Raw genomic sequence first — 21,707 nt, 5'->3', positions numbered from 1 at the left:
TCATGTGGTAAACTTATGTGTAACTTTGTAAAGTGACTGTACCATTTGACGGTCACATTAGTGATGGATGAAGGCTGCTGTTTCCCTTGCCAGCATTCTGGCCCGTGGTTCTGATTGCAGCCATCCTCTCGGGTGTGAAGTGGGGTCTTACTGTGGTTTTGTTTTGCGCTCCCCTAATGACTGATGATGTTGAGCATCTTTTATGTGCTTGTTTATTAGCTTTCCATATATCTTCTTTGCTGAAATGTTTGTTCAAATCTTTTGCCCATTTGGGTTGTGCTTTGGGAAATGGTATAATGGCATCTCCTTTCTCATCAAAGCACATACATTTATTTGAACTGTAATTTTTTTCACATGTGCTACTCAGCACTGTGATATTTATGGGATTAATATTTCATACATTCTGTTTTGTTTTCTCTTTTTCTGGCAAAATTCTATGGAGAAAATTTCCTTCCTCAAACATAATACAAGTGTTCAGGGTGGGAATTAAAAGGACTTCCTTTTGAACAATTTTATTATCTTAGCCCTGGCTGGTGTGGTTCAGTGGATTGAGTGCTGGCCTTCGGGCCAAAGGGTAGCTGGTTCAATTCCCAGTTGGGCACAGGCCTGGGTTACAGGCCGGGTCCCCGGTTGCGGGGGTGTGAGAGGCAACTACACACTGATGTTTCTCATTCTCTGTTTCCCTCCCTTCCCCTTTCTCTAAAGATAAGTAAATAAATACAATCTTAAAAAAAAGAATTTTATTATCTTAAACATGCTTCGGCAAGATTTTAAGTTCTTTAAAGTATATTTACTTGCAAAAAAAAATGTTAGTATTGTTCTCACTATAAATCATTCATCTTTTCAGAAAGGAGTGTTTTGAGCCCCTTTCTGACCCCTATTACTGTATTAGAATTTCCGCCCAGGTGTTGGTTGTGCTGTAGCTGACGTGTTGAAGCAACGGTGAAAGTATGGGCTTTGGGGCTAGACTGACCTGGATTCAGATTCTGACTTTACCTGTTACCACCTGTGTGACCTTGGATGCTACAAGTGGTGTTCGCATCACCTTCTTGTCTCTGAAGTGGGAAGGTGGCACCTGTGTCACTGAGGCCAGTGTGTGGAGTGCATGTCGTTGTTGTAGTAGTAAGTGTTTAGCTTGTAGTGAATGCTTCATAAAACGGTCGCTGTTATCTCTGACTTTCTTTTTCTCCCGGTCCTTACACTTCCTAATTTGTGATACTGCCATGAAATATTGAAATAAGGCACGATTTGAAATCTTGGAACTGTTGACCTCAGACTCGGTTTAGAAAGTCTTTTCTCTAAAATCCGGTTTTAGTCAGGTATGACCCTTCTGGCTTTGACACTGTGGCAAAGATGACCCACGGGCATGATTCTCTACTCTCCCCTCTCCTTTTTTTCTTTTCATTCATTGTTCACTGGCCACACACTTTCATGTCTCAAATAGTGATCTCTAAATGCAGATGCCTCTGACCCCTCCGCAAACATGGAACACATCATGTGCTGTCAGCAGTGATGATGGCAGTGGTTAGTGTGTTTCCTTCCCTGATTGGTAGACTTAGCTATGGTGACATTTGCAGAAAGGCCAGCTTTGGACCAATAGCCTCCTAGGATTGCATGTGGCTGCTTGTAATGGAAAATAAATGATAGCAGCTTAATAAAATACGTTTTCCTCCTTTACATAATGAGCAAACTGGAGTGGCACCCAGGCTTCTAGTTTTTCCTTCCACTGCACTTAGCACATGACTCTCGTTCTCATAGTTGCGAGATAATTGTTTCACTGAGAGCCCCGTGCCTGTGTCAGAGGCTGGAAGAGGATGGCAGGAGGACAGAGGCACGTGACAACTGAGTTGGCTCCTTCTCAGAGGACTTTCTTTCCTGGAAGCCTTACTCATTGACTTCCATTTCTATTTTATTGGCCAGAACTGTGTAATTTGGCCATTGGCAAGGGGGGCTGTGAAGTGAAGCTGTTTAGCTGGGCACACTGTTCCTTCAAACAAAGCTGACAGTTTTGTTATTAAAGAAGAAGCGAAGTTGTATGTTGGATAGGTACCCACAACTGTTGGCCTTGGCTTTTTTTTTTTTTAATTAAAATAGTTAAATAAGACATTGAAAGTAAATAATTTAACCTGACACAGAGTAATCAGTTAATAAATGTTAGCTTTAACCTAAAGAGGCAGCTGCCTACCAACCAATTAAGAGCACGGCGTTGAAACACGATGTCATTCTGGTTTCTAGGCCCTACCCTGCCTCTTACTAATTTATGACCTGAGTCTTACACATGCTCTCATTGCTTCGTAAGATCAGTAATCCCTAGCTCCTGAGATTATTGTCAGGGGTCGATGAAAAAATGAAACACAAGAAAGCTCAGCATAGTACTTGGTACACAGAACCCGTGTCCGGTAAATGTTAACACTCATGGTGGCATTCATGCTATCCTGCCCAGGAATGCTGGGCTCTTTTCTGTGCTTGTTCTGTCCTGAGCAGGCGATTTTTTTTTCTTGAAAATATTAATATATGCCACTACTTGATTGACTAATTTGTTCAACAACTATTGAACTCTTGGCACTGTTCTGGATGCTAAAGATACAGCAGTAAAGCAGACAGAAAAGCAGCAGTAAAGCAGCAGTAAAATCCCTGCATTTTTGGAGTTTATGATCTAGTGGACAAAGATAAAGCCGGGAAAGGCGTTGGGAACTGCCAGGGATTGCAGGGAGTTTTCAATGGAGCAGTGAAAGCCTCACTAAGCAGGTGACATTTGAGGAAAGACTTGAAGGAGGTGAAGAAGTGACTGTTGTGGTGATCTACAGGAAGTTCCTTCCTAGCAGAGGGAGCGGCAGTAGCAAGGCACCGAAGGAGAAGCATGCTGTGTGATTAAGGAACAGAGGCGAGAGGGGCGGGAGCAGACTGAGACGGGAGGTGGTGGCAGACGGGAGAGCAGTAAGGTGGTGGGGATGTGTGGTCCTGACCATCAGGTCTCGTGGAGCCTTGTAAGCCACTGTGGGCACTTCTGTGCTTCCAGTGAGCTTGGAAGTCATCGCAGGGTTTTGAGCAGAGGATTACTGTGATCTGGCTTATGTTTTAAAAGGATAACTTGGGCTGCTACATGGAGAACAGTTTTGTAAGGGCTCAAGGGTGGAAGGAGAGGTTGTCCAGGAGAGAGAAGTAGTAGTGGAAGTGGTAAGAAGTAGTCAGATGCTGGATACAACATATTTTGAAATTAGAGATGTACTGTTGGGGGTACATGTGAGAGTTGAAGATTTTTGGCTGGAGCCTCTGGACGGATGGAGTTACAATCCATTGAGATGGAAGCTCACTAGAGTGAGCGGGAGAGAAAGGGATGATTCATTGCAAAGCCGTCAGGCTGCTTGAGTGATTACTCAAAGCACATGGCCATGTGTCTTTACTTTCATCTTTGTATGGCCAGAATAGCGTGGTTTTTATGACCATTCTTACAGCCGTTTCACCAGTTCTAGGAGCTTTAATTTTCAACCTGACTCCGACAAGAGGCCTTATTTATTGTAGAAGAGGGTTCACAAAACTGTAAATGCCTGTATTTTTCATGCTTCAGGTGACAGTGCCGTAGTCATCTTGCATAAAGAACAGTTGGGGCTAGCTCTGTAGTAAATGCAAAACCTTACTGAAAAAATACTTAAAAACAAAGTCTTTCGACTATGTATCTCCTATAATGGAGGCTGGTTAAAATTTGGGGGAAAATATCTTCAAATGATTTGGTTCATTTGATAGGAATAATACTCATTATTTTGCCTCCTTTTTTAAATTCCTGAGTCTAGTAAAGTGGAGAGAGACTCTGAAAGTTTTTTTTAGTTCCCATCATACCTTTGGGCAGCTCCTTTTCTGTCTCAGGAGAGGAAGGATTTCAGGAGAAAGTTCACTTATATTTTGTGCATGGATCCATTCTGGTGTGTAATGGATGCTAATTCTGCAGTTAAAGAACTAGCTAGCGGAGGACGGAAGAGTGGAAGAAGTGGGGGTGTAGGGGACGGTGCATTGAAATGCATAACTGTAAAATAAGGAAAGTTTGAACTAGAATGTTTTATTGGAAGTTGTTTTATGCTTGCCATTATATTCTTCTTCCTGTTAGGCTGATGCTTACTAGAGGCCATTGAAGCGGTAGTTTCACACCTTGACTGAACCATTTCTAAGAGATACCTTTTACACATTTGTATGTGTATTTATACTTGAAATAGAAGTTTTATAAAGTAACATTTTCTTTTACTACGTGGAAGGCATACTAATGTTTTCTGTTTGATTCTTTTTACTCTAAGAAAAATGATAGTTAAAGCCAGTAAGTCGATTTGTAGTTTGAAAAATTTCATACGAAGGGACCTGCTTTAAAGAAGAGATGAAATATTTTCAACATTGTGTTCAAGCTATAAATAGTCAGTTTGGGGAGTATTGACATCTTTCCTGTGTTGAGTTTTTAAAATCCATGACTCAGTGTGTCTCTTCAATTATTTAGGCCGTCTTTGTTTTATTGGAATTTTGTAATACTCAGCATATGTGTTCTGTTCAGATTTTATTGGATTGGTGCCTAAGCATTCATTGTGGGGGAGTAATTGTATACGGTATCGTGTTGTAAAATTTTGGTTTCCACTTGTGTGCTGTGGGTTTGCAGAAACGCTGTTGGTTTTCGTGTGTTGATCTTATTTCTGGCAACCTTGCTAACTCTCTTTTTAGTCCTGGGAGCTTTTCTTGTACTTTCCTTGGGATTTTTTTTTTTTTAATTGACAATCATGTCATTTACAAATAGGGACAGTTCTACTTCTTCTTTTCTGGATGCCATTTATTTATTTATTTATTTTCTTGTCTTGTGGTTGTGGCGGCTAGGACCCCCAGTGCTGTCGTAAGTAAGAGTGGTGGGCGCGGGCGCGTCCTTGCCTTTTCCCGTCCCCCAGGGGCAGCGCTCAGTCTTTCATCGTAAAGCGTGCTGCTAGCTGTAAAGATTTTTTGCGGATGTTTTTTATGAAGTTGGAGAAGTTTTCCCCTATTCCTAGTTTGCTGAGAGCTTTTTATCATGAGTAATGTGGGATTTTTTAAAAATGTTTTTTCTATGTGGATATGATCAGATGATTTTTCTTTCTTAATCCGTTGGTATCGTGCGTGACATTGATTTTTGATTAAAAAAAATATCGTGCCAGCCTTGCATGCCTGGGATACACATACCACTTGGTTGTGCTGTACTATCCGTTGCCCAATTTGGTTTGCCAATATTTCGTTAAGAACTTTGCAGCTAAGTCCATGGGAGATACTGGTCTGTAGTATTCTTGTGCTGCCTGTGTCTGGTTTTGGTCTTGGTAACACTGGCTTCATAAACTAAGTTGGAAAGCGTCCCACTTCTTCCGATTTTGGAAAACATTGTATAAAATGGCTTATTAATTCTTTCAGTGTTTGGTAAGATTCTCCATTGAAACCATCTGTGGCTTTTTTTTTTTTTTTTTGGAGAACTTTTAAATTACAAATTTAATTTTTAAAATAGTTGCAGGATTATTCAAGTTACCTATTCATTCTGGCTGAGTTTGGTAGTTAGTTGTTTTCAAAGACTCGGTCCATTTTTTTTTCTAAATTGTAGAATTGCGAGTTAAAGTAATCTGGAGTGTTTCCTTATCTTTTTTTAAAAACCGAGGTAAAAGTCACGTGACATAAAATGCACTATTTTAAAAGAGTACGGTTCAGTGGATGTTAGTACATTCACAGTGCTCGGCAGCTGCCACCACTGTCTGGCCCCAGAGCACGTCCACCACACGGTCCATCACGCCGGGAAGAAGTCCGGGACCCATCAACCAGTAACTTCCCGTTCTCTCTCCGGCCACCGGCCATCGCTAATCTGTATCTGTCTCCCCAGATTTGTCTGTCCCAGACACTTTGTGTAAATGGAGTCATACACTGTGTGGTCTTTCGTGATTTTTTACTTTTGATAGCATTATGGTTTCAAGGTTCACCCACGTTGTTTCAAGTGTCAGTACTTGCTCCTTGGCTCGGGGCTCAAATTACCCTGACCCCATCTGTTTACATTGGGCCCACCCAGATAATCCAGGATAATCTCTGTACCCTTCATGTAATTTAATAACACACAGAGTTTCTGCCATATAAGGTAACGCTCACAGGTTTCAAGGATTAGGACCTGCACATCTTGGGGAGGGCATTATTGGACGTTAGAACTTTTATTATTATCCCACCTGAGGATCTGTGGGATTTTTTTTTTTTTTTTGTCTATTTTCTGTCTGTTGTTTAGGTTGAGTAAACTATTTTGGAAACTGTATGTTGTAGTTGTATAAATTCATTTGATACTTTTTATCATTTCTATTTCTTTGCTGAGATTTTTCATTGTTTTATTGCTTTAAAAGAATTCCCAGTTATTGAAGCATTTTTATACTGGCTGCTTTAAAATTCTCCAACTTGTGATTCATTTTGGTGTTGACATCAGTGTGAATGTCTTTTCTCGTACAAGTGTGTTTTTCCCGGTTCTTGGTATGACATGTGATTATAATTATTATTTTTTATTGCATCCTGGACATTTAGGGTACTGATGTTAGGAGACTCTTGATTCTGGTTCAATCTTCTGTTTTAGTAGGCAGTTAATCTATTTAGATTTAGTGTGTAGACCCTGGCCTACTTTTGTGAGCTGTGTAGTTCCTATGATAATTCAGTTTTCAGAACTCTTGCAGGTACCAGTCTCTGTTGCTTTGTTCTTCTGGCGCCACAGGAACTCCTATTTGGTCTGTACACGTGTTACCTGGGCTGACTGGTGGGCGGGCGGCGCGGGTTCCCAGTTCTGCCGCTGCTAAGGGCAGTTTGGCTGGATATTGCCCCAGGTGTGGGACTGGGACCTAGTTGCCCCTGCGGTGGATCTGGCCTCCTGCTGCCTGGGCCTGGGTCTGGGGTGGAGGCCCTGCTCTTGCTGTGGTGGGCTGGGCCCCCCACTGTCCTGGGTAATTGGGTAATCTGTCTCCCTCTGGTTCTCTGCTGAGCTTCTGTTTGGGGGAAGCCCTTTGGCCAGAAAGCAGGGTTTTCTCTTGTATTTATCTGCCTACCCCCGTTGGTTGTTTCAGGTGGCAGGCTGTCCTGGTGCCCACTCATGGACATAGGGGAGACACCAGGAGAACCTGGTGAACTCGCAGTGGTACCCTTCCTCACACTCTGAGCTCCCCAGCCAGTTCGCCTTCTTTCTCCATTACAGAGTCAGTTTTTGATGGTTGAATCATTTCTAGTGTATTCAGAGGAGCAGGGACATGTGGGCCCACACCATCAAATTCTAGAACTGGAAACCTAGCAGTTTTAAGTTTTTTCTTTTCCTTTGGTACTGGTATTTATGGGCAGTTCTGTGAAATGGTTAAGTGTTTTGTTTTTATAGACACCCTGTTTCTTGGAGTGTTTCTGTGCATCTGTTGAGTGTAGGAACAAGATAAGGATTAACTTCTCTTGTTTAAATTGTGTGGGAATTAGAAATGTTATGTTTTTATCTACCCATCTATTTATGTACTCATTTATGTATTTATCTTTAGGGAGTGGAGCAACGGCTGTGGTCCAAGCAGCATATTGTGCCCCTAAAAAGGAGAAAGTGGCAATCAAACGGATAAACCTTGAGAAGTGTCAGACGAGCATGGATGAGCTTCTGGTACGCGTGCCTCCTGTTTCTTAAGGGGGGGGGGGGTGGAATCTTGTACATTTCATGTTAGAGTGGGGAATAACGAGAAGTTTTTTATTCCTTTTTAAAAACATTAATAGTAACGTTTATTGTCAAATATATAAAAATTCAGGTAAGTAGAGAGAAAATACATAGTTATAATCCTCTCATTCTGAGATCAACTAACACTTGCTGTGCAATCTTCCAGGCTGCACATTTAAACATCTTTGCATTTGTATGATAATATGATCATATACTTGTTCTTTTTATTGAAAAAATTATTGCAGAATTCTTTTTGTGTCTCTACATATGGATTAATACAGTTTTCAGCATGTGGGCAGTATCCCATTAAGTAGGTAGACCATACTTTATTTACCCCGTTCTCTAGTATTGAACAGTTACCTTGCTTCCTCTCTTTTATTGTTATAAAGGATGCTTGCTTACTTCTCTTTTTCCTGAATGTAATATAATGTGATTGTGATTCCTGGGTCAAATAGAGTATCTGTGGAAAGGCTTTGCTCCCCTAACAACACAGTTCGAACCTGTTTTCTGACCATTGATGCGGGATGGGAGAGAGGATGCCGGCGGGCAGCGCTGGCTTCTGCCAAGGCTGGGGGAAGGGAGGAGAAGGGAGTCCCGAGGACCCACAGCTGTGAGGGATGTTTTTGTGGCATTAAAAGCCAGTCACACCGGGGTTGTTTGGGACTCCTTTTATGCACCACGACGCCCAGAGTAGTTTTAAAGATGTAGTAACTGCTCGACGAGGGAAATAAGATGGTTTTTCAAAACATTTAACTTTTTAAATGCCCAATTTCTTCGGCTCAAAATGGGTTTCATGAGATTTTTCCTGAAGATCAAGTGACACGGTACTCAAAAACTATATAAATTGTCGTACAAATATGAACCGATATTGCTATTTTATTAAGTAATTTCTCTGAGATCATACATAGCGAGTGATAGAAAGAGCAGGAATTAGGACTGGCATAATCTGTCAGTCCAGAAGTTTTTCCCAGTGTCCCAGATTGGATTTAATTTCTGGTGTAGTCTGTACTGAGTATTAGGGAATAATTGGAATAAAAAGAAAGAATAGAAATATATATATTGAACTTTTAGAAGATGAGATGCATGTGTTTCTTCAGGCATTGGCAATGCAGGGGCAGAAGCTGAAGAAGTTGGTTCCTGGAGTGACCTTGAGCTGTCTGTGGTAGGAGAGCACTCACTTGGAAGGAGAAGCTGATTGAAATCCTGTGTGATGACCTTAGGTTTACGGGTGCCAGTAACACCGTGCAGGGGTGTCCAGCCCACGGCCTGCAGGCCTCACGCAGCCCAGGATGGCTATGAATTGCAGCCCAATGCAAAATTGCACATTTACTTAAAACATTATGAGATTTTTTTTTGTTTTGTTAGTGTTTGTGTATTTAACTCGTGGCCCAAGACAGCTCCTCTTCTTCCAGTGTCGCCCAGAAGATGCCAAAAGTTTAGACACTCCTGCGAGCATCATTTGGACATTTGAGTGGCAATGATTACAAAAGAAGTCTACGTTGTAAACTCATTCTATTAAAGCAAAGTAGTATTTGTAACTTACATACTAAGCCTGGAGTGTGAGAAGCCTAATATGAATTCCTGTCATTTGCTAGTTATTTTACATAATATGTAAAAATTAATGAAAGTATTTACTTCTTGACTAAAGAAACTGGCTCAAAGTTTAAGTAACTTGACTAAGTTCCCATGAAGATAATAAATAGCAAACACCTGTTCAGTGCTAGGCACTTGCATGCACTTTAACCCCGTAAACGTCTCTGTGAGCTAGGCGGCGGCTCCATTTCATGGGCAAGGCAAGGAAATCATATGATAAGTGACAGTGTGGATTAAAAATTAGGTCTTTCTGATTAAAGTCTATTGTTTTCTGCTTCATATGATACTAACAAAATGGTTATAATCTTAGTTCAAAATTGGAAAGAACATCGCTTCTAAAATATAATCTGATATTCTTGAAAGTAACATTTGTGTCAGTACAGTAGGGCCTGTCTTTTAGAGGAATGGAGACTTGATACAGCTTAATAAAAGGAAAACATGAGTTAGATCTCCTTGCATTTTGGCCACATATTCCAGTAAGCTTTATGTTGCAAATGTAATATGTATATACTCGGCAAATAAGCGACTTTTAGTAAAGCAAGTTTAAGATGAATTGGCTTTCCTTGGGGGGCTGGGGAGCAGGTAAGACCCCACTAAGCCCAGGAGACACCCAAGGAGTGTGAACACTGCCTGACTTATCTGTGTGTTCACGGTGTCGGAGCCAGAGATCCCAGTGCCAGGGGCTGCATTGCGGAGAGAGATGAAGCCCCTGCAGTTTCTAGTAGATCAACGCAGTAAACTTGAGATGTGGTGATTTAAAAATTTGTTTTCAGAATCCTTTATTTTAATGCAAAAGCGTGCCCTGCGTTCTCCAGAGAGGGCGAGGTGAACCGACTGCAGGTGTGCGCTGTGTGTGACAGTTATCTCTGAGGGGGCAGGATGTTACTCCTTTCTCTTGTCAAAATGTTTTCGTGTCTGACAACCTGTGCTAGGTGCGATGGGAAACTCAGCTGTCAGCTCTTACTAAATTTATTTTGCCTGGAGACTTGACTCACAGGCTTCTCTCTCAGAAGGGCACACAGTGCAGTACTTCGAGATTGTTCTCTCCTGGATGCTAGGACTAGATAGATTCGTTGGGCAGACATCCCAGGGCTACACAATGAGGCTTAAAATGTCTCTTCTTCTACCAAGAGGCTCCCAGTGCGGTCGAAGACTAGGTGCTCTGCTGTACGGGGCAGAGCATGGTGAGTGCCTAGGGAAGGCTCGAGTCCTGTGCAAGGAAGAGGCGGAGGAGCGCTCCCAAGGACAAAGCCGGAGGCCTTTGTGGAGGTGTCTTGGGCCACCAGGGCAGGGAGGCTTTGACCAGTCCCAGTGGACTGAAACTTGGGGAAGCCTTCCCTGATGGTCAGTCCTGTTCTTTGATGATTTGACTCTCCAATGAAGTCACGTAATATCTTATACTTCCCCTATCAAACTGTTTATCAGTCTGTGTTGGAAAGCAGTGTTTGTCTAACTTCTTCACCAAACTCCGAGTTTTGCAAGGGCTTGCCGTGGTGGTCAGGCACCTCGCCTTGTGCCTGGCATGTAGGAGGCATGCGGTAAACACCTGTTGGAAGCACGAACTCTTTATTCCAGGCAGGGTTATTCGTTGTGTCCTATGCTGTCTCTTGCACATTCCACCTTTTGTTGTGATTACCTGTGCCTTTCACCTTGTCCTGCTGTCGTATCTTCACATCCAGCAGAAGGAAACCTGGTTCCCACCTCCTGTGTGAAGACTTTTGCCTGCCTTAACTGTTTCCTGTAGATCTTTGTAACATTCATTATCTTTACTACTCACTGGGCATGTGTGTGCTGTCCTGTGTATTCCTGCTCCTGTACTCACCTTATCTCTCCTAGTCCTGTGTAACTGTATCAGCAGGCAGGTGCTCCCTCTAGTTCCTTCTTCGTTTTCCTTCATGTTTACTTAGCTTTTAGTACAGAGTATAGTGCTGGTGATTTTGGGTGTTGCAAAAATATAAACCACAAGGTCTTTGCTGTAAAGCAATTTACATTCAGTAGAGACAATGAGGAAAGAGAAACTGGTATGTATTGAGTACTTCATGTGAAGCAGGGATTATGAGCAGCTTTTACACGATTGATTTTACTGAACAAACACCGAGGTCAAATACATGAATCAGTAAAAAAGCCTGTATAAAGTGCCGTAGGATTCATTCATTCAGCAAATATTTATTGAAGGTGTACTGTGTGCCAGGCACAATGATAAGTGCCGGAAAGTCTTAGTTCTTGTTGAGCCTACAGTTTTGTGAGGGACACAGAAAAATAAATAGGCAATTGTGGTGTCACACGTAAGTTCCACAGTGTTTAGGAATCCACTCTTTTATAAAGCTGAGTCTTTATTTATTTATTTTTTTAAATCCTCGCCCAAGGGTATGTTTATTGGTTATTAGAGAGAGAGGAAGGGGGAGAGAGAGAAACATTGACCAGTTGCCTCCCGTACGTGCCCCGACCTGGGATGAAACCTGCAACCTAGGTACATGCCCGACCAGGGATCCAGCCCACAGCCTTTTGGTGTGCGGGACAATGCTCCAACCAGCTGAGCCACCTGGCCAGGGAAGGAATCCACTTTTAAGTGCTTGCTTTCGTGGAACTCTCCGTCTAGCAAGAAGGGGCAGATAGACAAGCACCCAGGGTACCGCTATTCAGTACGCACATGCCATGATGGAAGGACATATATAGGGAGCCAAGAGAAGCGACACCTAACTCAACCCGGGGAGCTGGGGGGACTGTGTTCAGAAGGAGGAATGGGCCGTTTCAGCTAGGCACGAACCGTGAGAGATGTGTATTTGAGGCAGAGGGACCACCAGGGTGCAGTGCCCGTGGTTAGAAGCAGCAGGGCTCACTTGAAGTTACTAGGACGGGGATATTTTGGCGTGTGAGGGAGTAGGAATGAGATTAGAGAGGTAGCACAGGGCTTTATAAGGCATTTTATTATACCTGATCTAATTTAGATTTATTAACGGAGATTGTGTAAGCGTAGACTTTTGGCACGGGCTTCTCCTTTGGGTTTAGTTTATGACCTTGCTCTGTTTCAGTCTGTTCCCTTTAGTGTGAGAATTGTTGATCATTTCACAAAAGTGGGATGAAACAATATTTTGAAATAAATAAATGACCCTCAGATGAACAAAAAACCACCCTTTGTTTATTTGTAATTATCCTCTCTGGCTATAAAGCCCGATTCCCCAGGATGGTTTCTCAAGGGCACCTTGAAGTGGAAGCACGGGTCCCTGCGTGGGGCCCTGGGTGCTGTGCCGGGCCGGGTCGTGGTGAGTGGTGCACGCTTCCCGTGTCGGAGGTTACTGGAGCAGCGAGTGGAGGGTGCGGAGACCCGGTGGCCTGAGGGGGACGGACTGGTTCCGGCTTCCACTGTTCTGGTAGAGGTCAGAGCCACGGAGGTCCCGGAACGGTGGTGACAGAGCCTTGGGATCCCGGCCGGTACTCACTAACTTGGAGTATTGTTTTATGCCTGCATATAATGAGTTACTGTGTTTTCTCTTCTTTGTAGAAAGAAATTCAAGCCATGAGTCAGTGTCATCACCCTAACATTGTGTCTTACTACACGTCTTTCGTAGTAAAAGATGAGCTGTGGCTAGTCATGAAGCTGCTAAGTGGAGGTGAGTAAAATACAGGGAAATACTAACTCCCGTGGGTTGGAAAGGTAATGAAAATGTTCTTTTCTGTCCTCGTTTGGTTTTCATGGACAGTCACCTTGGAGGAGGTGCTGAGAACATAGTGTCCGCTCACGAGGCTAGTGCGTGAGCTGAGAGGTGGCACGCCTTGCATTTGCTTGTTACGCCTCTTAAATCTCTCTCAGTGCAGGACGGTCCCCTCCCACTGCCTCTCTTCCCTGACATCCGTTTGATGGGGGTCTGGTCTGGAAGGTGTGATAGTGACTGTCTTGTAGAATGTCCCACACTCTGGATTCATCTGGATCTTTGTTTATGACGATGTTTAACTTGATGTATATTCCTCTGTTCCTTGCAAATTGAAAATTAGATCTAAAGCCTTGATTAGATTTAAGTTAAATATATATTTTTCACTATTTTATTTATTTCTTTTTAAAGAGAAGGGAGGGAGGAAGAGAGGGAGAGAAACATCAGTCAGTTGCTTCTTGCACGCCCCCAGCAGGGGACCTGGCCTGCAACCTGACCCTGTACCCCGGCCGGGAATCAAACCCAGGACCTTGCGGTTTGCAGGCTGGTGCTCAACCCACTGAACTACACCAGCCAGAGCTAAGTTAAATATTTTTGGCACAAGATTTTGTAGTGTACTTCATATTGCATTATGTCAGAATGTATCCGTTCTCTGGTTTCATCTTTAATGGTGATGTTAATTTTGATTGCTTAAGATTATGATAGCCAGGTGGCTCTAAGGGAAGGGTAGCTTTTTTTCCCTTTGCAGCTAACAAGTAATCTGTGAGGTGTGGTACTTTGATACTGTGAGTACCTAGTTCCTCATAAGTCTTTGGTCCAATGATTTTAGTATCCATTAAGGACCATTTGAACCAGTTGTTTTGTCTGGGACGGCAGAATGGTGGTGTTTGTTACTGCATCCTTTCTTCTGCGTTTATAACCTGGCATTCTTCTGTGTAAAGGCACTTTACCTTATTCGCTGGGCTCCTTGATTAATCTTTGTTGTAGTTCCTACTGAAAAGACAGGATAAATAATTGGCTCTTTTTTTAAGGACCAATTTTTAGAGTAAAGGGTTAGTTTAATAATCACCTCCAGTGGTAGCAAATGAGAGGGTTGTCCCCCCACCCCCACCCATTGGGTAAGGCTGTCAGTTTTCAGAATATTATTACATAGATTCAAATATTTTTATATATTCAGTGTCTTTCAATTTTACTCTATTCTTTTGATGCTCAGGCTGGCCCAAATTTTGTCAGTGGGGGTCCCTGTAAGCTCAGTCTAGTGTCCTTCAGATGTGATTCATCAGTCTTTGATAAGTTCCTTGTTTTTTGGTTCAAGATTTCCTAGGCTCATGCTTCTGATGCTTTTCCCAGACCCAAATCAGCCAATATTTTAAGGAGCTCTGATCTTTTTTATGGGGAATGGTATTTAGAAAGCATATCTTGGATGCTTGGGATGCTCTTTGCTGCTACTTTATCATTGCTTCTAGTTGAAAGAGCTTGGAAATACAATACATTAAAAATAAGTCATGATTTGACATTAATGCTTCTAGTTCAAGTTTAATATTACAGACCTTTTAAAACTTTCAAATTACACTTGAATCTCATTTCTCTTACCCAGAAAATCTTGGTCCCCAGCATTAACATGATTAATTGTGGGCTTTGTCCTGTAGTAAATGTGCAGTTATTTCTGCTTAAGTCCTTAGAATAAGATGTAAGGATTGTGATTGAAAACAGTGGACCTTGGCAGGCGTGGATTAGAGATTGTGTCCGGTGTCCTGAAGGCCCTGCCCTGTGGTAGATTAGAGGGCGCCGAGGCCTGGATTTGAATCCTGCGGCAGAGAGAGGGCTAGTGAGCGACGGAGCCGCCCGGCTTTCCTGTCCCTGGGCTGCTCCGTTCTGTTTGCATATGTGTTCCGTGTGGGAGCATGATTTTCCATTTTAGAGTGCAGGGGTTCAGAAACGAGAGTCCATATTGGTTTGCAGTTTTACTGTCATACCTCATTAAACATTTCCTTCCCCAGCGAGGTTTAAAGGAAGCAGCATCGGTTTTAGAATTAAATTCTAACTTTCCTACGTGGCATTTCTATGTCACTGGGCAAACCCTCTGAACCTGCTTCCTTGTTTGGGAAACAGGGGTGCCTTCTGCGTTTCAGGGTGTCGGGGAGGAGTAAACGAGATGACACGTGGAAAGCCTCCCCCACCGTGCTGACAGGTAGTAAGGTGCACACGAAATTCTCGTCATTAAGAGTAATAATAACCCCTTGTTACTTGATGCTTTTCAGTGTAGCCAGAATCACCTTTTTGTTTCAATCCCATTAGTGACACACTGGAGAGACTGGATTGCTTTGTTAAAGGCCCTGATCATATGATGGTTGGAAGCCTTGCTAACACCAGCCACCTTTCAAGATGGTGGTCAAGCATGGTTCTTTCAGTATGGACAGATATGGGAATATTAGGTAATACCGTATCTTTCGTTATTGATCATGTATAGCATAATTTTTAAATTGTAATTTACAAAACTGTCTAATACAAAGTTTTCGATGTTTTACAATAAAGTCTTCCGATGAATAGGAATAAATTGTCTGCTTACTTTTCTCATCCACATTTCACCAGCCTGTCCTTTTTGCTACACTGCTAAGCAGAATGATACATATTTTCAAGAATCCACGTTCTCTTAGTGGGTATGTGTCCTGATCGCAGAAGGGGAAGGACATGTACCTGGGTGGTGTCTTTTAAATGTACCTCTCTGTCCCTCCTGGTTTTAAGACAGTGCCCGATTTTTTTGGCCTAGTCCTCAGCAGATTTCCTGGAGGATAATTTTCAAACATGTTTCAGGTGTTAATTCTTTTTTATAATTACTTATGTTTTTATGAGTCAGCATAATTTTACCTCTAAACCTAATTTTAAAGTATTAACTTTGCATGCTTTTTAGGAAAATGAAATCTTGCATTTGTACTTACAGAGTGAATATACATTTAAATTTTAGAGATACATTATGCAATATTAGAAAACAAAAGGCAAAATTAAGCGCAACTTTAATTTCTTTTAATAGGAGGAAACTGTTAGGATAGCTCAGTTGACCAATTGAGCACCAGTACGTTGGTGAATCAAACTGTTGGTTCCTTGTTCTTACAGATTTCATAGCCGATAAGGAAAAGTTGCAGTTGAGTAACTGTAAGTGCGTAGAGAGCCTCAAGGAGGTATTAGGTGCCATGGGAAGGCGTACTGGGCGAACAGAACCGTACGGGGGAGAATGGCGTAGTGGGGCTAACGAAGACTCCCTCAGGAGGGGAGATCCATCTGAGATCTGAGGAGTAGGTGATAAGTAGCCAGGTGAAATGTGGGGGGGGCGGTATCAGGGGGCGGGATGGGGAAGGGATCCAGTTGGAGCACTGGACAGAACCGTCTGGAGCACGATGGAGGGGTGTGGCATGTCTTGGGAACTGATGGGGGGATCATGGCTGGAGCAGGGACAGCAACAGGTGACCTTGAATAGTTAAAGAATACATCTGGCCAGAGTTGACAGAAAAATGTATAGGCTGCCTTCTTTCACATCAGCTGTTTTAGCCAAAATATTTAGAACAAAAAGCATATTTTGATACAGCAACATTGTGCTGATGTAAAACTTAATGAGCTAATTAAATTGTAAAATGAATTGCAACTGTCACTCTCAAACCCATCAGCCAGGTGGACGTCTTGGTTAAAATAAGTTTTAAGTGTGTCAGCCTTCTAATTATTTCACAGTGCTTCCTTGTAATGGTGGTATTCTTACCCTTAGCTAATTAAAACTCTGATAATCGAATAATGGAATCAGTATAGGAAGTTAATATCTAGAAATTACAAGCACTGTTGATCTAAATAGCTATTTCTACAATTTATAAACTGCAATATAGGATTTTTAGAAGTCATAAGTGGTTTAAGAAAGCTGTTGAAAGGAAAGAGAAAGAAGTACCTGTAGGATTAGGTACTTCATCAATCTTGGTGGATTGATCATCCCTCACTTACAAAAATTACATTGTCGGGAGACCGGAACTGGAAAGACCTCATTATCCCAGGGGCTGCTCATTGAGCCTCATTTGGTACATCTGCTCCAGATGGAGACTGCGGGCGTGCGTTGCTTCAGCTGCCCTGTTGATCAGTAGATGATGGGATGTTAATACCAATCTGCTAAGATTTTAAGAAGGAGTTCTTGCTTCAGACTTTTTAAACTTTTTGTGTGCCCTGGTGTCTTTCCTGCTCCATTTCCTTGGGCCACCAGACAGAAGTTCCTTAAAAGTCAGCAGTCATGCCATGTATGCCTTGACATGTTCTGTGGCATTCAATTCTAGATCTTGCACATAATATGGCTTAATTGTTGAATGAATAAATTGTGTTAATTTTGTAATCCCTAGTAGGAATTTCTCCTTTTGCATTCCATGTAACTCAATTGGCATTTATACAGATGTCTTCTTACTAAGCTTTTCTTATGTGGCCTGGATTTCTCAGAAGAATGAACTATGTGGCCTGTTAGTGTAGTCACTTTGTTTTGGGGATTAATGTGTGATTGGTTAGAACTAAGCAGAACAAAAGTTACCCCTTAGGCCTCCCCCTTTGTGGAGCTGAAGCGCCTTCAGCGTGGTATGGCCTACCCCAGCCTGCCCTTGGTGGTGGCTGAGGCCTCCCCCTTTGTGGATCAGTCTTGTGAATCCCAGCAGTAAAGAGGGGAGGGAGGGTAATGTATTAGGAGACGTTACCTGGTACCTGGAGCACCCCTGCCCCCAGTTCTTTGTCTAGGGAGAGTCAACTGCCTCTCTCCTGCTGGAGGTGCAGAGATTGGGGTACGGGGTGGGGGTGGACCTTGGGTCTGGGGATCCTATTCTCCCTTATGACCTTTCAACCATTTTCCTGTTTTCACCCTTTCCATCAGTTCCCCCTCACTTCCCCTTACGTGGTCCCTATGTTCTGAGCCTTTCTGGGCAGGGGTCACTTTTTCTGCATTGGCATACCTTCTCTGCAGACGCTGAAGTTTCAGATTTGTCTACTCTGCTTAGTCAGTTACTTTTTCTTTCTCTGCTTTCCTTCCCCAAATTATTATTGTCTCTCGTCTGTTACGATTTTTTCTCTCATTTGCTCTGAGTTTATGCCCTTTTTTAAAAAATCGAGTTTATCATGTTAGCGACTTTCAAATGGGAGCTAGAGTAAGCATGGGTTCAACCCTCCCGTGTTTTCAAAGATTCCTTCTAGACTGCTCTTCTCATCTGTCTGGAAGCACGTTTTTTTCTTTTTAAGGGTGAAGTGAAAGGGACCCCCCCAGAGCAAGTTTTCAACAGAATCGTGTGTTTGTTTTCATTTCAGTCCCGACCATTAAGGTCTTGTGCTAAGAAGTGGGCCTCCAGTCTTCCCAGTGCAGTCTCGGAGTTCTCGGTGCGGTTTCTGACCCCGGAGGGGGTTTGTTCTGGTTCCGTGGTCTTAGTGGGCCACTGTTCTAACAGAAATCTCACAGATCTCTGGCCAACTGCTAAAAACCGTAATCATCAGTTACGGTAGTCAGCTTTCTATGGCTTAATTTCTGTGTAGGTCTCTTCCTTCCCGTCCCCTAATTTTTAGTAGGAGCATTATTTCTCGTCCTGGGAAGAAGGGGATTGATGATACATCTGGGCTGTTATTGAAAGAGAACTGCCGTTTTTATTTTTTTTCATAGTTTTCTTTGCCTTCCCTATTTTATTTCCATTATTTATCAACCTGAAACATAATTTTAATCCTTAAGTTAGTCTGAATACACATGTGGCCTTTATTTTTCAAGTATTTCTTATGTAATTTGACATGTGTTTTACTTGTACTTTTCTGTCTTTATTCACATGGTGTTGCATACTCTAATTTGGTGTTGAAACCTAAGTCGGTTTGTGATATTTTATATTAAAGTGTCAGTTGATGGGCATGGTTAACCTAGGTATTCTTTAGAGGTGTTAAAAATGCTCTACTACCTTTTCCAAATTCTCATTCGAAGTCTAAAGATGATGGTGGTATAACACTGCTGTTTGGATATTAGCAGTCTTCTTTCTGTTCTAGATTGACATTGAGAATAAATTATTACGTATTTTAAACTTTCACATTTCCTTTATTTTCTGTTTTTTCCTTTTTTTATTTTTTAATTTTTTAAAGGAATTTATTTATTTATTTCCAGACAGAGGAGAAGGGAAGGAGGAAGAGAGGGAGAGAAGCGTCAGTGGGTGGTTACCTCTTGCACAGCCCCCACTGAGGACCTGGCCCACAACCCAGGCATGTGCCCTGACTGGAAACTGAACTGGTGGTGACCATTTAGTTTGCAGGCCCGCATTCAATCCACTGAGCCATAGCAGCCAGGGCTGTTTTTTCCTTTCTTTTCCACACAATTAAATTTATCAAAAGGTTTACATGTGCTTTGGTTTCAAAATGACTCTGAATCATTGAATAAGTGAAACATTTATGGGAAACCGTGTCTTCTGTTTTCAGGTTCTGTTCTGGATATTATTAAGCACATTGTGGCAAAGGGGGAACACAAAAGCGGAGTCCTGGATGAACCTACCATTGCGACCATACTCAAAGAGGTGTTGGAAGGGTTGGAATACCTGCACAAAAACGGACAGATTCACCGGTAGGTAAAAGACAGTACTGTGATTTGGTGGTGAGTGCAGTGGCAGTGTGCTGTATCACTTCATTTAGGCCATTTCCCATTCTTTTCCAAAATTAATACCTGAGTGTTAATAATATGGTTTTTTGTATTACTGGTTTTAGTACATTGTGGTTAGAGTTTTAATTACACAGATAGTAAGTATTTAAAATACAAAACAGGAAAAATTCGTAATTTCTTATCAGGAGGCAGTCATTGCAATCACTGATAACATTTTTTGTTGTTGTTTTTTTTATTATATTTTATTGATGATGCTATTACAGTTGTCTCACTTTTTTCCACTTTGCCCCCTTCCATCCAGCACCTGCCAATCAATCAGGCAATCCCCGCACCATTGTTCGGGTCCATGGGTCATGCGTATAAGTTCTTTGGTTACCCCATTTCCTATACTGTGCTTTACATCCCCATGGCCATTCTGTAACTACCCATTTGTACTTAATCCCCTCACCTCTTCACCCCTTCCCCCACACCCCACGCCCATCTGGCAGCCGTCTAAATGCTTCCGTATCCATGATTCTGTCTCTGTTCTCCTTGTTTGCTTAGTTTGATTTTTAGATTCAGTTCTTGATAGATATATATTAATTACCATTTTATTATTCATAGTTTTGATCATCTTTTCCTAAGTAAGTCCCTTTAGCACTTTATGTAACAATAGTTTTGTAATGATGAACTCCTTTGGTTTTTTCTTGTTTGGAAAGCTCTTTATCTGCCCTTCGATTCTAAATGATATCTTTGCTGGGTACAGTAATCTTTGCTGTAGGTCCCTGCTTTTCATAACTTGGAATATTTTTTGTCAATCCCTTGTAGCTTGCAAAGTTTCTTTTGAGAAATCAGCTGACAGTCTTATGGTAATTCCTCTGTAGGTAACTAACTTCTTTTCTCTTGCTGCTTTTAAGATTCTCTATCTTTAACCTTTGGCATTTTACTGCATTTTGCCATGTATAATACACCCTTTTTTGCCCAAGTTTTTGAGGGAAAAATATGGGTGTGCATTATACATGGGTAGTAGCTGAAATACCTTGTATCTGTTCTTGTGTTTTATAATTATTTGTTACATAAAATTTCTTGTACAATAATATGTTCAAAAATAAGTACAAAAATTCCTTTATAATACAAAAATATCTATCTAAATATAAATACATTAAAAATTGAATTAAAAAAACAAAATATTTTTTTCTTGAAAGTTTGGGCCAAAAACATGGGTGCTCATTATACATGGGAGTGTGTTGGACACGGCAAAATATGTTAATAAATGTATTAACATATTAGATATATTATAGATGTTAATAGATGTATTATCATGTTTAGAAATGGATCTCTTTTCATCCATCTTGTTTGGGACCCTCTGTGCTTCCTGGACTTGCATGCCTATTTCTTTCACCAAATTAGGGAAGTTTTCTTTCATTATTTTTTGAGATAGATTTCCAATTTCTTGCTCTTTCTCTTCTCCTTTTGGCACTCCTATGATGTAAATGTTGGAGTGCTTGAAGTTGTGAATGAAGGAGTGCTTAAAGAAGGCTGCTTACACTATCTTTGTGTCTTTGGATTCTTTTTTCTTGTTGTTCTGATTGGTTGTTTTTTTGCTTCCTTATGATATTTCAAATCATTGATTTGAAACTGGGCTTCATCCACTCTACTGTTGTTTTCCTGTAAGTTGTTCTTTATTTTAATTTGTACCTCCTTCATTTCTGACTAGATCTTTTTTATGCTGTTAAGGTCCTCCCTAAGTAACTTGAACATCCTTATAAACAGTGTTTTGAACTCTGCTGCATCTGGTAAATTGCTTATCTCCATTTTGTTACTTCTTTTTCTGGAGTTTCGATCTGTTCTTTCATTTGGGCTGTGTTTCTTTGTCTCCTCATTTTGGCAGCCTTCCTGTGTTTGTTTCTATGTATTAGCCAGAGCTTCTATTACTCCCTGTCTTGGTAGCCTGTCCTAATGTAGTAGGTGTCCTATAGGGTCCAGTGGCACAGCCTCCCCTATCACCCAAGCTGGATACTCGAGGTGCTCCCTTTGTGTGGGCTGAGTACACCCTCCTCTTGTAGCTGAAACTTGATTGCTGTTGGAAGGTCAATGGGAGGGATTTACCCAGGCCAGTTAGCTACAAGGGTTGGCTGTGACCACTGACCACCAACAGGGGCAAGGTGAT

The 21,707-nt window shown here is 41.8% G+C and overlaps 1 protein-coding gene across 3 annotated transcripts in view; it reads left to right on the top strand.

Moving 5' to 3' along the window:
• Positions 1–21,707, top strand: part of OXSR1 (oxidative stress responsive kinase 1) — a 72,674-nt gene that overhangs the window by 3,039 nt on the left and 47,928 nt on the right. For 2 of the 3 annotated variants that reach the window (XM_036030505.1, XM_028518655.2), the window contains exons 2-4: positions 7,524–7,636; positions 12,783–12,891; positions 19,381–19,522. In XM_036030505.1, the coding sequence (XP_035886398.1) occupies positions 7,524–7,636; positions 12,783–12,891; positions 19,381–19,522 (364 nt within the window). Of the gene's footprint in view, positions 1–7,523; positions 7,637–12,782; positions 12,892–15,228; positions 15,366–19,380; positions 19,523–21,707 lie in introns of those variants that run through there. The other variant, XM_036030506.1, reaches the window with a different exon arrangement.

The sequence above is a fragment of the Phyllostomus discolor genome, chromosome 7, assembly GCF_004126475.2.
Source record: "Phyllostomus discolor isolate MPI-MPIP mPhyDis1 chromosome 7, mPhyDis1.pri.v3, whole genome shotgun sequence".
Classification (NCBI taxonomy): Eukaryota; Metazoa; Chordata; class Mammalia; order Chiroptera; family Phyllostomidae; genus Phyllostomus; species Phyllostomus discolor.
This window is presented reverse-complemented; position numbering and strand designations above follow the sequence as displayed.